General features: G+C 43.2%; 2 protein-coding genes across 2 annotated transcripts in view; one reads left to right on the top strand and one right to left on the bottom strand.

The window, feature by feature from the left end:
* The window catches only part of CFI (complement factor I), a 34,569-nt gene extending 29,125 nt beyond the window's left edge, over window positions 1-5,444 (bottom strand). Inside the window, exons 1-4 of the mRNA XM_014955592.1 lie at window positions 5,369-5,444; window positions 3,445-3,763; window positions 2,434-2,578; window positions 955-1,133 (exon numbers count right to left, since the gene is read on the bottom strand). Coding sequence (XP_014811078.1) covers window positions 955-1,133; window positions 2,434-2,578; window positions 3,445-3,763; window positions 5,369-5,428 — 703 coding nt within the window. The 5' untranslated portion in view covers window positions 5,429-5,444. The remainder of the gene's footprint in view (window positions 1-954; window positions 1,134-2,433; window positions 2,579-3,444; window positions 3,764-5,368) is intronic.
* Window positions 5,445-7,309: 1,865 nt separating this feature from the next.
* Window positions 7,310-14,312, top strand: GAR1 (GAR1 homolog, ribonucleoprotein). The gene is made up of 7 exons (XM_014955594.1): window positions 7,310-7,359; window positions 8,452-8,645; window positions 8,726-8,880; window positions 10,362-10,421; window positions 10,909-11,044; window positions 13,146-13,262; window positions 13,595-14,312. The coding sequence occupies exons 2-7, from the start codon at window positions 8,465-8,467 to the stop codon at window positions 13,606-13,608; spliced, it is 663 nt and encodes a 220-aa protein (XP_014811080.1). The 5' UTR covers window positions 7,310-7,359; window positions 8,452-8,464; the 3' UTR covers window positions 13,609-14,312.
* Window positions 14,313-14,397: the final 85 nt, after the last annotated feature.

The raw sequence follows: 14,397 nt of genomic DNA, 5'->3' as shown, positions 1-14,397 counted from the left end.
AAGTTAGTGCAGAAATGTCTATAGGTTCACAACTGCCCACAAAAATATTCTGCTTGTGCATTTTATTCTGTCAGCAGTTTGGCCTGTCAACAGTAATGTAAATGGAATCTTTTTTACTGTTTTAATCGGTTTCTCATGAAGCTTTCAATGTGACCACTTATTTTCCTCCTCCAACTTGCAGCAGCCTGGCAAAAGGGAACTTCATTTCTTCTAGGCAAGGACTAAACCAGAAATGATCGGTTCAAACCCACTGTAAATTATTCAAGTGATTAAGATGGTGGATGTTCCCCCCTAGAAGGAAGCCACCAAGCCTCTGTGAACTCCTACCTTTGTGGCATGAGAAAAACCTAAGACAACTCATAGCTTATAAGCAGCAGCTTCTCAGGCTGATGCTTACCAGTGCTGAAGAAAGCCCAGTACAGAGAAGAGAAAGCTGTCAGAAGTCAAAACGTGGACTTGATTCCACTTCTATCAGTGAGAAGCTGAGGAGACATGAGCAGATGACAAGTAGTCATGCTTGTCTGGCCTCAGCGCTGCTCGTGTCCTAATTGACCTCCTTCATAGACGAAGCAGTGAGTAGGAGGTTGTCACCTGTCTCCTCACCAGTTAACAGGGGAGAGACAAGAGTTGTGGAATACAGGCTACCTCGGTGCCCTTGGAAGGGATGGGGGAACAAACAGAACCATGGGTGAAATATATTTGCTTTTGGGAAGTACCTGTAAAAATACTTTAGGAGCAACAGTGATTTTCCAAACTCATAAACTCAAGACTGTCTTGACCCAAGACTGCCTCAATTGTCTTAAAGTCTGCAAAAGGGTTATTTTAAAAAAAATCAGAAGGTTTCAGCACAGGTTTGCTGTGGCTGAGACTTCGGCAAACTAGGTCCTAATTATTTTAAATGAACTTAAAATGTAAGAACCCCAAATAGATATAAAACTAAAAAAACCTACTAACCTCTGAGATTTTCATGGCACTGGAGGCTAACAAATCCCTCATTACTACCTCTTGATTTCATCTCTATGTGACATTCAGCAAGACTTGTCTCTAGGCCCCTGCAAGTTATTTGCAGACAGTGCAACGAGTTTAAGGCAGATTCTGTGATGCCGGAATTGGCTCGGTAATATTCAGCACCTCTGTGAGAATACAAATAATAATAACAACAAATTATATCATTTCACAAGGGATTGCCCACTGCTTTTGTTGTTTAGAATTTATATGGTTTTCCTCACTGTTAAAGAGTTGCGGTCATGGCTAAGAAAAAAAGCAGACTTCCCATGGAATTGTCTGGGGGTAAGTAGGAGATGTTTACTTGGGAAGAAAAAGTAAAACAAAGTGATCATTTTTTGCAGGTTGCTGCATAGAACTGTCCCTAAATGTGTAGCTCGATGACGGTCACTGATTATCATGATGGATAGAAACATCTCCTTCTGTAGCAAAACTCGAAAGCTTGGATCTCTCTCTTGATGTGGACACAGGTGAGCCATAATTTGCCATCCTGTATGGGGTCAAGTATCCTTGATGTCATCAAACCCAATGAGCTTCCTCAATATGCTCACTGCAAAGGCTGGGATTAACAAATTTTATCTCCCTTGGGTTTACCTGAGCGGTATCCTCTTAACAGTGTATGTGTCCCCTACCTTAAAGAAATATGGATCAAGTAAATAAGTAACTAGAGAGGCTTAAAAATGGGACTCCAGGGCTCAATGCTCTGTCCCAGGACAGACCCTTCTCCGAACAGGACTAGGAAGTGTTTACTTCTCACCTAGAGGGGACAATTTAGGGCTCCGCAATGGCATTTTTAGTCTTTGGGTAGGGTTGGGGAGGGACCCCTACCTGACTAAGTTAAATTAGTTGTATATGTGTAAAATAATTATGGACAGGCTATAGAGTTGACTCTTTATGAGGAGCTGAACATGCAACTTGGGTCATCAGTGTGGTCGCAGGAAAAAGAACAAGCTCTGTGTGGCTTCAGCTGTTCCTGGGGAGCAAAGCAAGGAATGGCAGCTGGGGCAAGGGGTGAAGAAATGTGTTCTGGTTGTTGGTCTGCCCGGTGCCCAGAGCTGTAGCCTGCTGTAGCTAGTGCAAGAAACTTCTCTCTGCCTGCAGGTTATTGCTCAGAGCTACTTGGGGATGGTCCATCTATGCACTTTTCCTTACAAAGACCTGAGAGAAAGTCTCTGCGTTGGTCTTCAGCTTTACTTTAAAAGTAAAACAATTTTGGTTTGTATAGTTGGAATCTTGTAATAGAACACAGAAATCTATGGTTTGGCTTTCACTCTCGGGTCTCGATTCAAGAAGCTTTATCAGAATATTGTAGCTAATACATTGTTCATGAGTTCTTTTGTCTCGACTGACTGTGACTGAGACTTACGTAAACTTCGATACTTTTTCAGATCCCTTGCAGTTATCCAGAGATAAATTCCCCAAACTTACAATTCAAAGCCAAGGTGCCTGCAAGCCACGTTTGCTTCATTCATAGTCCATTCACTATCACATACAAAAAAGTCATTATTTTGATTCACGGGTTTTACTTGAAGCAAATTTGAATCTCCATGGCCCACAGAGACTGAAAATGTTCCTGAAAAAAAAAGAGAAATTAAAAAAAATCTCCAAATAAAATCGTATTATATAGCTGTATCTAGTGGAAAAACAGCACAGAAACAAATCAGGAATAATTCTGTATTGGCAGCCAAAGTTTATATGGAAAGAACAGGAGACTGGGAATCGGAAGCTTCAGGTATTATTCCTGGTTTTTTCTGAGGATTGACTTCGTGTCTTTGAGCCTGCCACTTTTTCAAAATAGACCAGTTTTAGGACAAATGAAGGTGTTGGTTCCTACCATATAGATGGACCTGGAAGTCTACCAAGGAAAAGTTGCACCTTATTAGAATGATAATCATCCAGCCAGTAATGCTTCAAGTGGGACAGCCAGATCCTGCTGCTATTACCTGTGTAGCAAAACTTCCTCTGTTTACGGTGGAGCTAAACTCCTCAGCTTAATTTAGGGAAGCTGGGTGGAGAGCGCACCAGGAACGCATGGAAGCTCTCTGATCCTTTTCAGTGGAGTAGGTAGGGCTGGTAGGGCTATTGCTCCCGTTTCTACCTGATGATTTGAGCAACCTACCAGCAGCAGGGTGACCTGTGCCCATCAATCACTTTATTTTTATGAAAATCAACAAATAGTTCCCATTAAGCATTCTTCTTTTCAGTGACCTCTGATTTTCTGGTTCATGTTCTCACTAGTGTTGAGCAACCTACCAGCAGCAGGGTGACCTGGGCCCGTCAATCGCTTTATTTTTATGAAAATCAACAGATAGTTCCCATTTTCAGTGACCTCTGATTTTTCTGGTTCAAGGAAATGAACAGACTTCCTGCGCTGTAAAGCATCTCCTTGGCCACAAATGACTGACTGATAATACTTTTTGGAAAAGGAGATGTTAATACCTTCAGACATGCATTTTCCCTTGTGCAGGAACTTTGCTTCGGGCCGTTGACACTCGTAGCTCTTTAGGTGACAGTAAGTAATGAAGAACTTTCCGTTGGTAGAACAAACGGAGGAGCCATTCTTTGGGCACTGGTAGGGAAGCTTACAAAGGCATTTTCCCTCCACACATCGTTCCCATGGGTTACAAAAAACTTTCTCACAGGACTTGTGTGTGTATTGGTTGCTCAAGCATTCTTCTATGAGGTACGTGTCCTGCTCAGCTGGCTGGGCAGGCTCAACCTGCTGAAACTGGTTTTCTTCAGCATTAGATGCTGCATTCTGCAACGCACAAAATAAATAAGAGTGAGACTAGGAACTGCACCAAGAGTTCTGCAGATCCCTTTACTGACCTCAACAAAGTGTTCATTCGTAAGCCTTCTCCTGTCTTACAAGAAAAAAGTTGCTAAATCTCATTTATAGTGTTTCTTTCCTTGTCTTTGGCCACCTCATCTGTCTCAGTTTTTCTAAACTTTTTTTTCTTTTCAGATCATTCACCTGGTGTGATCTTCTCTTTTACTGCTCTCCCACAAACCTTATACTCTTTACTCTTCAAACATCAGCTGAAGTGCCCAGCAGATTATAAACATATTTTAAGCCAGTGGTTCATAACACACCACAGCAACAGGATTGTAAGGAAATCAAATCATACAGGGACTTAAACACCAGAAAAATAAATTAAAAAAAAAAAAAAAAAAGCAACTTGTTTTCTTCTGAGACTTTTTTATTGGCTTGGTTGGCTTTGGGTTTAAATAGCACCTGTAAATATTTAAGAACTACTTAGAAGCAGATAAAGAAATCTAAAATTAATGATTTGTTTCCCCGTGTGACTGCTGAAGTAACAAATATCTTAAAGTAATTTGAAAACTAAGTGTCCTTCCTTATCAGCTCTTTTCCTTTTTCATGCATAGCAGTGGATTCGCATGCTGTTGCTGGTCATCCCTGGGCTGCAAGTACAGATTCTGCCCTTCTGTCCCACTGCCTCTCAGTGAGTGACTCTGCACCAGTGTTTCTGCAGCTCCCCGGGGACTTCGTTGCTGCCCGACTGCTTCTGCTTGCTATCATCTACAGGTAGGAAGAACATTGAAATATGAAAACTATATATGGATGGGCTTTGCATAAAAACGGGAGAGAAAGGTTAGTCCTCAAATGTGATTTATCAGCTTTGATCGTGCCAACTGAATCGATAGAGCTGAAGTTTAAAGTTCTGGTGAAGAAATCCTGGCCGTAGTAAAGTCAGTGGGGACGGTGTTGAGGCAGAATCTAATTCAACAAAACCCCTTCCGACGGTTGTATAATCTTATTAAGTTCTTCCTGCTGTTCTCAGGTCAGCCGAATCCAAACTGTGAGCTGGATCCAGCTTGGCATAACTCCCATATTATACTAGGCATTTCTCCTGAACAGGAATAAAAGGTGCTGATTTTTATTTAATGGCTTCTCTAAAAGACTTGGGTCACACCGAACGCTCAGCCCAGATGGGCTTTCTGGGACACTTCTGTCAGGAGAGATTGCACAGCAATCCTTCAGGCAGTCCCATATACCCGTGTCGCCACATTAGAAGACTGTAATCTTATTTCTCAAAAAAAGGTGGGCAGGGAAAATTGCAGCACCTTTCTGTGGTCAACCGTGCTGGCAAATTTGGTTTAGGATAGGGCGATGATTAAAATCTTTTCCAGAAGCCCGTTAGCTTAAACCCCAAATGGAATACATGAAATAGAAATAGCAAGCTTCAAACATTCAAGCTGGGCTGAAACAAAAGGTATGAAACACTAACACTATGAAAGGAAACTTTAAAAAATCAACTGGTTTTGCTTTTATAACGATAAATTGCTTTTTAGATTTTTTTAAAAAATAAATTACTACTACTACAATAAAATAAATTCTTACCTCTGATCCACAAAAACAAAAGAGAAACAAGAATATCAAGAAAACTGGGGCCACTCGCATGATGAAATTTGATCTCTCTTTGTAGACAAAGTGCTCTGTCTGGGATTCTTTTGAATATCAGTTGTTAGATTTGTGTTTAATTTTTAACCATTAGCAAAATATTTTAAAGTGCGTTTAGAAATAAAGTACAGGAGCCTCAACTATTAACTGATAAAACGGATCTCTCCAAAAAGATCCCGCCTCAATTTAACTGGTTTTACTGTAAGCGCAAGATGAGATAACAAAAATAAGGACCTTAAAGTAAATGATTAAAAGGAAACACTTATTAAGGATACACATTTCCTTTCTGTTGCCAGAGGAGACTGGTCGAATCATCACGCTGGTTCTCCTGATTGCAGGCATTCATTTCTGCCAGATTACTCTAAATGTGTTTTTATATAAGAGATAGAGAACAGGTCCTGTGAGGAGAGACTGAGGGAGCTGGGGTTGGAGAAAAGGAGGCTGAGGGGAGACCTTCTCGCTCTCTGCAACTGCCTGAAAGAAGGTTGCACCAAAGTGGGGGTCACTAGGAAAACTTTTTTCACCTAAGGGGTTTGGACTCGATGATCTCTGAGGTCCCTTCCAACCACCACAATTCTGTGATTCTGTTATCAAACATTGGAATGGTCTGCCCAGGGAAGTGGTAGAATCATCATCCCTGGAGGTATTTAAAAGACAGGTAGATGTGGTGCTGAGGGGCATGGTTTAGGGGTGGTTTTGGCAGTGTGAGGTTGATGGTTGGACTCGATGATCTTAAAGGTCCCTTCCAGCCTTGATTCTACGATTCCATGTCTTCGTATATATGGAACTACTCATATCCATGTAACATCCATTATATACTCAGCTGGATTACAAGCTCGTGTTACACCATTTGTATAGCAGGCTTGCAAGTATTGGGCAAATGCTCGAAGTGCTCTTCTGAAAGTGTGTTTCCAGGAGATGTTTAATTAACCCCAGCACACCCAATCCCCCCCCCCCCCCTAAGAAAAAAAAGACCCGCCTGGCAGTCCGGAGGGCAGCAGCAGAGCTGCTCCCCCGCGGTGGGTTTGCAGGCAGAAGCACCAGCTCTTTCTCCTTAGCACAGCTAAGGTTATTCCCACTATATGAGGGAAATGCAACAATAGCCAGATGCAAAAATGCTCACACTGGGATCGAGGAGGAAGCTTATAGAATCATAGAATGATTTGGGATGGAAGGGACCTTAAAGATCATCAAGTTCCAACCCCCTGCCCTGGGCAGGGACACCTCCCACCACACCAGGTTGCTCCAAGCCCCATCCAGCCTGGCCTTGAACCCCTCCAGGGATGGGGCAGCCACAGCTTCTCTGGGCAACCTCTTCCAGTGTCTCACCACCCTCGCAGGAAAGAATTTCTTTCTGGTATCTAATCTAAGTCTCCCCTCTTCCAATTTAAAACCATTACCCCTTGTCCTGTCACTGCACTTCCTGACAAAGAGTCCCTCCCCAGCTTTCTCTTCAGATACTGGGAGGCTGCTCTAAGGTCTCCCCGGAGCCTTCTCTTCTCCGGGCTCCAACATCTCCAAATTCAAGAACCAAGTTAGAAAGGTCGTGTTTTGGTGTGTGCTGAGAGTAGCACAAGTCCAAGAGGTCAGCACCACCACCTTCTTCTGAGCACCTTCAGCTCCTCAGCATGCACAGAGCAGCTCAGGGCCCCCTCGGACAGGCTTAGGGCCCCTCAGACAGGTTCACAACCTCCTCAGGCAGGCTCAGGGCCCCCTCCCCGGCGTCCGTGCTGTCCCCCGGCCCCTGGGCTCAGCCCGACGCCAGACCCTAACACCGGGTCCCTCAGGGGAGGGACAGGAACGCTTTGGGATCCTTTTGCGACAGTGCCGGACGGAGGTGCCGCTTCACTTACGGCAGGCAACCTCCTTTCCGGCGGTGGGGGCGGATTCCCGGTGGCGGCGGCAGCGGCGGGGACGGCGCGCACGTGGAGGTCGGGCTGGGGAGGCGTGAGGGGAGGGGAACGGGGTCCTTAGCGGCCCTTGGGGGTTCTTCAGCGCCCGCCCCGCAGCCCCGAAGGGCTGGCGGCAGCCGCAGCACCGAGGGAGGCCCGGGGGGTGCGGGGGAGGTGGGCCTTGGCGTGGGTCCCCTTGCCCATGCGGCGGCCCACGGGCCCGGTGCGGCCCCCGGGGAAGGCGCCGCGGTTGTGGTGTCTCGCTTCGTGCCGCTCCTTGGAGGGGCTACACAGCCTCCGCCTGGGACCGGGGGGGTCTCGCGTTCAGCCCTCATACGTGGGGAAAAGGTGCCGGCCCTGCCAATCGGTTTTGACAGGTGGGCGTTGCGGTGGGTGACATTTTAGCTGTAAAATTGATTTTTCACGTGCCTGCGTGTCTTTCATAGAATCATAGAATGGTTTGGGATGGAAGGGAACTTAAAGGTGACCGAGTTCCAACCCCCCTGCCCTGGGCAGGGACACCTCCCACCAGACCAGGTTGCTCCAAGCCCCATCCAGCCTGGCCTTGAACCCCTCCAGGGATGGGGCAGCCACAGCTTCTCTGGGCAACCTCTTCCAATGTCTCACCACCCTCACAGGAAAGAATTTCTTCCCAGTATCCAATCTCCACCCTCTTTCAGTTTAAAACTGTTACCCCTCATCCTATCACTACACTTCCTGACAAAGAGTTCCTCCCCATCTCTCCTGTAGGCCCCCTTTAGGTACTGGAAGGTTGCTGTAAGGTCTTCCTCTTCTCCGGGCTGAACAACCCCATCTCTCTCAGCCTTTATTGATAGCAGATGTGCTCCATCCCTCTGATCAGCTTTGTGGCCCTCCTCTGGACCCGTTCCAACAGGTCCATGTCCTTTCTGTGTTGAAGGCTCCAGAGGTGGACACAGTGCTCCAGGTGGGGTCTCACAAGAGCAGAGCAGAGGGGTAGAATCGCCTCCCTCGAGGTGATTTTTAGGGAGGACTGAAAGAGCTAAATGTTAAATTAACAAACAAGGCCTTCGGGAGACCTTCATTTGTACACCAAATCAAATGTGAAGTATATTTTACTTTTTAAACAGCTGATTTTTGTCCACTGTTTAGGAGGTAGTAGAGAATGTCTTTTCGTGGCCGAGGAGGTGGAGGAGGAAGAGGAGGTGGCTTCAATCGTGGAGGAGGTGGCGGTGGTGACAGAGGTGGCTTTAATCGTGGTGGACGAGGCGGCTTTGGACGGGGAGGTGGACGAGGAGGCTTCAACAGAGGCGGATATGACCAGGGGCCTCCAGAAAGGGTAGTTTGTAAGTTGCATGAAAAGATTATATTTGTTTAATTTGGAACGACTGCTCCAGATCTTTAGCTTGTTTGTTCTTTATTTCAGTATTGGGAGAGTTCATGCATCCCTGTGAAGATGACATTGTTTGTAAATGTAAAACAGAAGAAAACAAGGTGCCTTATTTCAATGCCCCCGTGTACTTGGATAATAAGGAACAGATTGGCAAAGTGGATGAAATCTTTGGACAGCTGAGAGATTTTGTATCCTTTAAAAAAGAAAGTGTGATGTGCACTATTGGCTGATGGATTACTGAGTGGATTTTCTGTAGGATTTTAAAATAGTTCTAGGCTTGGCTACCAGTTAGATGGGAACGGTCCCAAGTCCAGCTGCAACTGTTGGTCTCAGTAGGTGCCTCATTCACATTAAGTGTCTGTGATTAAGTTTCTATCTTAAAGTTTTTTCATTATGATGAAGTACCTTATGTCAGGCAGAGGTTTTCAGTTGGTACCAGTACTGGCAGATGTCTTTTGTGTCTATGGTGGTTCAAGATGTTACTTTTTCTAGCTACCTGACCAAATTTTCTGCTATACTCACCTACAGAGTTGGATCAAGGGAGCAGGATTTTTTTGTTTGTTTTGGTTTTGTGGTTTGTTTGGGTTTTTTTGTGCACTAGGGGACCTTGCTCATGCTGCAGCTTATTACTTAATTATAAAGGTGTGTTTCTGCTAGGAAGTCCTATTGCTCATTGTCCAGCATATTACTTAAACTGCCAATAAAGTGGGGCTGTGCTAGGATGTCCTCTTGCAAAGCAGGCTTGTTGAGACAGAGGTGCTGGGTCCATTCTGTTGTCATTGCTGGATTGATAGAATCCATGACAAAAGCAGAACAGCTGGGTGAGTAACCCTGTCCCTGCGTTGGTTGGTTGAGCATCAGTAACTACCTGCATGCATTTTCTTCTCCCACATCATTAAACGTGAAGTAAAATGTGCAGGTTCAAATCACTGTCAGGCTCTGAATGTGTTAACCTGCAGATTTACTTTTTGTATCAGAATTACATGAATTTCAGAAACTTGTTTTCTTCATTCAGTAATGTGTTAAGAAAACGTGTCAGGAGGTGTTGTCTCCACGGTTCCCCGTTTAATCTCAAGAGTTAATTAAGCAGAGTTGGCCAGCAGCTCTTTCGGATCTTAAGAACTGTATACCAAAGTCCTTGCGTATTGGAGAGCCAATGAATTCAGAAAAGACCTCACTGTGGGATGAAGCTGGGCATGTGGTGGGTCCAGCAGTCCCTGCTGGCTCTTACCTTTCCGCAGCCCAGCACTTGTACCACCCACCACCAGCAGCAGCAGCACGAGCAGAGCCCCTGCAGCATCTAAATTGTTCCAGATATGCCTTGAGGTCACCCTGGAGCTAGAGGAGTTGTCACTTGCTATGCAAATTTGCTTCTTTGCAATTATGTTTTTAGGTGCTCTTACCACTGGAATGTTCTTCCTTATGCCTTAGTACGTGGAAGGAAAAAAGTATTTAACCAGAAAATACTGTCACTGTGAAAAAACCCTGAGAAAAACTGGAAATAGTTTCTCCCGATCTTTTAATTGTAATTTTTCATTCGTAGTGATGATGTTCAGCTTTGTTTAGAAAATACTAATTTAGAAAATGTCTGAATGTGCCTTTCATATAGTAATCAAAATTGCTATCTCTTCTATTTTATTCCTGCTGTGTTCCTTAAAGAAACTAACAGTATTTTTCAGTGAAACTGTCTGAGAACATGAAAGCCTCTTCATTTAAAAAAATGCAAAAGGTTAGTCAATTTCAATAAAAGAGTTCTACTGTATGTCATCAATTAGATAAATCTACTCTGTTATCAGTTAAAAAAATGCAAAAGGTTAGTCAATTTCAATGAAAGAGTTCTACTGTTTGTCATCAATTAGATAAATCTACCCTATGTTATCAGATAATAAAGACTTTATTAACTTTAAAAGCTAGTTGTTCTTTGTAAACATAAGCATTCATTTCCTCTTCCTTTTCACTTTTGTATCTGCCATATTCTTCCTTCTCCTCTCTCTGCAAAAAAAAAGATGTAACAAATGAAATCTGGCAAGTATCTATATTTTAATAACCTTATAACACTGTGATTTATTTTTTACGTGCTTGCTTTATTTGGCTATTTAGAGAGGACAATTTGATATAGAGGGTTAAGACCAAATTATGGATATTTGTAAAGCGAGATATGAATGTGTTCTGTAGAGTTGGTATTTTCAAAACCTAATGAAACTCTCTTCCTACAGTTTTACATTGATCCAGCAAAACTGCTACCCCTTCAGAGATTTTTGCCAAGGCCTCCTGGAGAAAAAGGTGCTCCCAGAGGAGGTGGTAGAGGAGGACGTGGTGGTGGACGTGGAGGAGGAAGAGGTGGTGGTAGAGGTAAGATCCCAAGAAAGAAAGCTGCAGAATGTTGAGGTATTTTGGTGGGGAGTGGGTTGTCGGGTTTTGTGGGGTCTTTTTGAGGGGGTGGGGTGGTTTTTTTAGTGTTTAGTGGGGTTTTTTTGGTAATACTGCAGTTGAATACCTGAATATCGATTGCCCATCCCAAGCAGTGGTCGTGGATCCCTGCCCCACAGACAACCCCCATATGTACTGAGGGTGATGTCTATGGTCTGGTTATAACACTGTGATTTATTTTTTACGTGCTTGCTTTATTTGGCTATTTAGAGAGGACAATTTGATATAGAGGGTTAAGACCAAATTATGGATATTTGTAAAGCGAGATATGAATGTGTTCTGTAGAGTTGGTATTTTCAAAACCTAATGAAACTCTCTTCCTACAGTTTTACATTGATCCAGCAAAACTGCTACCCCTTCAGAGATTTTTGCCAAGGCCTCCTGGAGAAAAAGGTGCTCCCAGAGGAGGTGGTAGAGGAGGACGTGGTGGTGGACGTGGAGGAGGAAGAGGTGGTGGTAGAGGTAAGATCCCAAGAAAGAAAGCTGCAGAATGTTGAGGTATTTTGGTGGGGAGTGGGTTGTCGGGTTTTGTGGGGTCTTTTTGAGGGGGTGGGGTGGTTTTTTTAGTGTTTAGTGGGGTTTTTTTGGTAATACTGCAGTTGAATACCTGAATATCGATTGCCCATCCCAAGCAGTGGTCGTGGATCCCTGCCCCACGGACAACCCCCATTTATGCACTGAGGGTGATATCTATGGTATGAAATATTCCTTTGACAGCTTGTCCTGTCTGTGCTCCCTCTCAGCTTTCATGGGGAGATGAAAATGTCCTTGACTAATGCAAACATTACTTAGCAACAGCTAAACCAGTATGTGTTATCAACATTATTCTCATACTACATCCAAACCACAGCACCTACGAGGAAGAAAATTAACACTCTCCCAGCTGAAGCCAAGACAATGGCTCAATGGAAGAGACAGTGGTATCTTTCTGGTGGCAAGACGTAGGTTTCTGTAGTTAGCTAAATAACAGTTCCAGAGCATAGGGAGGAGAGTATAACAAAACCAGAAAGCGTGACTACTAATCAAATTTGTGGTAAAAGGTTGTAGTTAGTACACATTTAAAAATGTCAGTGAAAGCTGTATTTTTGCTATGTTCTAAAAGCATAGTTTGGAAAGAATATTTGAAATGCTGTGTTTGAGAGAGGGGCAAATGACCTGGTAGAGGTTTGAGAGAGGGGCAAATGACCTGCTTTTTAAACATCAGCCTGGGGAAAAGGAGGCTGAGGGGAGACCTTACCACTCTCTACAACTCCCTGAAAGGAGGGTGTAGAGAGGTGGGGGTCGGTCTCTTCTCCCAGGTTACAAGCAGTAGGACAAGAGGAAACGGCCTCAAGTTGCACCAGGGGAGGTTTAGATTGGATATTAGGAAAAATTTCTTCACCGAAAGGGTTGTCAAGCTTTGGAAGAGGGCGCCCAGGGAAGCGGTTGAGGCACCATCCCTGGAGGTGTTTAAAAGATTTGTGGATGTGGCACTTAGGGACATGGTTTAGTGGTGGACTTGGCAGTGTGAGGTTAACAGCTGGACTCGATCATCTTATAGGTCTTTTCCAACACAAATGATTCTGTGATTCTATGATGTACCCCTCAAATAAGCTTAGGATTAATTTTTTCTTAAATTTTATTTTCTTCCCTTTTCTCCCTACCTTGCCCCTGTCTGTGCAGCGAGGAACAAGTATTTCAAAGTTTTTTGTTTTGTTTATTTTAACGTTCTGTTACATTGCAGTTATGTAAGAATTATTAATTAATAGTTGTGATTAATTTTTTGTGCTTGTGAAAGAAAGTTACTGTGGAGTTTTGTTAGTGTCTTTAGTATTTTGGACATTGTATATCAGATATTAAAGAATACCTAAGATGTGCAAATGGTCCCTAGAAGAGATAAAGTACTACTGATTGATCCAGCAATTGGCTGTTTCTGGGTTTTTTTGTTGCTCCTTTCCTTTCAGAGGCTGTCAATGAAATAAATTGTTATGCATAACAAAGAATTTGTATCCTCTTCAAAGTGTAATTTCTTTCCTATGCTCAGGAGGATTTGGAGGAGGAAGAGGTGGAGGAAGAGGAGGAGGAGGAGGATTCAGAGGAGGAAGAGGCGGAGGAGGAGGAGGATTCAGAGGAGGAAGAGGTGGTGGAGGAGGCTTTCGGGGTGAGTGTACGGTTTTTATATTTCAGTAATAAGAATAGCTCCTGATTTTTAAAGCTTTTCAATGTTAAACAGTATTTTTTAATCTCTTATACATAGTTTTATTCTAAAAGTTCCTGTGCATCGCAGTAGCTTAAACTGAAGCACAAGATTCTGCACTTTTTGGTGCTTGTGTAAGACCATGCTAGTTTTTTGCATTCAAAAAGGACTGTGAGATCACATAATGATGATAAATTATTTTATCGAGTCATTTAGTGTTACGTATATAATTTATTTGCTTTAAGTGCGTCTAAGATGTGATTTTTTGGGTGTATTTTTCTTCCCTCTTAAAATAGGAAAAGGATATTAAAAATGGAGCCACAAGTATCTCCCTGCTGTCTTACTGTGTCATCTGAAGAAGTGAAGAACATGGAAAAACTTTTGTAAAGGAACCTGAAAAAGTTCTTTTTATAAAGAACTTGAAGCTGTAAAATGACATTTAATGACTGTTGGTCAACACATGAGGAGAGCGTAGCCCCAGGCGAAGAATTGAAGACTGCTCAGAATGTACTTGAACTTCTTTAACTAAGCCAGGATTCAACTTTATTCTTAAACTGTTTCTGACAAGTGACATCGTCAATACTTGACTTCATGTTGGAGTTTGGAGTAAACAATCAATTGAAACGTTTGTTTTTAAAAAAACCCTACGGGTTCACTACGTGCGCATTTGTCGGTATGAACCTGTTACCTGTGTGTGACTGATACCTAGTTCTCATCTTCTTTTTATATAGAATTTTCTGCATTGCTCTAAAGTGGACATGCTGTTCAAGCAACCTTTGTGAACCTTTTTTTACAAACTAAACTTCAGAATTTCGTGTTGATAGAGTTTTTTTTTATACATAGTAATGTATAAAAGGAAAGGAAGAGAGCAAAGGCTGTTTTGTGGATTTTTCTGTATAGATCTCAATGAAAGCCAAAGGCATTAAGACATGTTCTTCTTAGAAGACAAAGTTAATACTGTTTTCAAGTCACCTAATTGTATATAATTAAAATTGCTAAGGGTTTTTAACTGCGCCCACCTCTCCCTCTTACCCTGTTTCTCTTGAGGTTTCTGTGTCCTGGCATTGCCCCTCTGTGGTGCTCTGAGCTAGTGTAGGGC

The sequence above is a fragment of the Calidris pugnax genome, unplaced genomic scaffold (assembly GCF_001431845.1).
Source record: "Calidris pugnax isolate Ruff unplaced genomic scaffold, ASM143184v1 scaffold271, whole genome shotgun sequence".
In the NCBI taxonomy this organism is placed as follows: Eukaryota; Metazoa; Chordata; class Aves; order Charadriiformes; family Scolopacidae; genus Calidris; species Calidris pugnax.
Note: the sequence above shows the minus strand (reverse complement) of the source record. Positions and strands in the feature narration are given on the sequence as shown.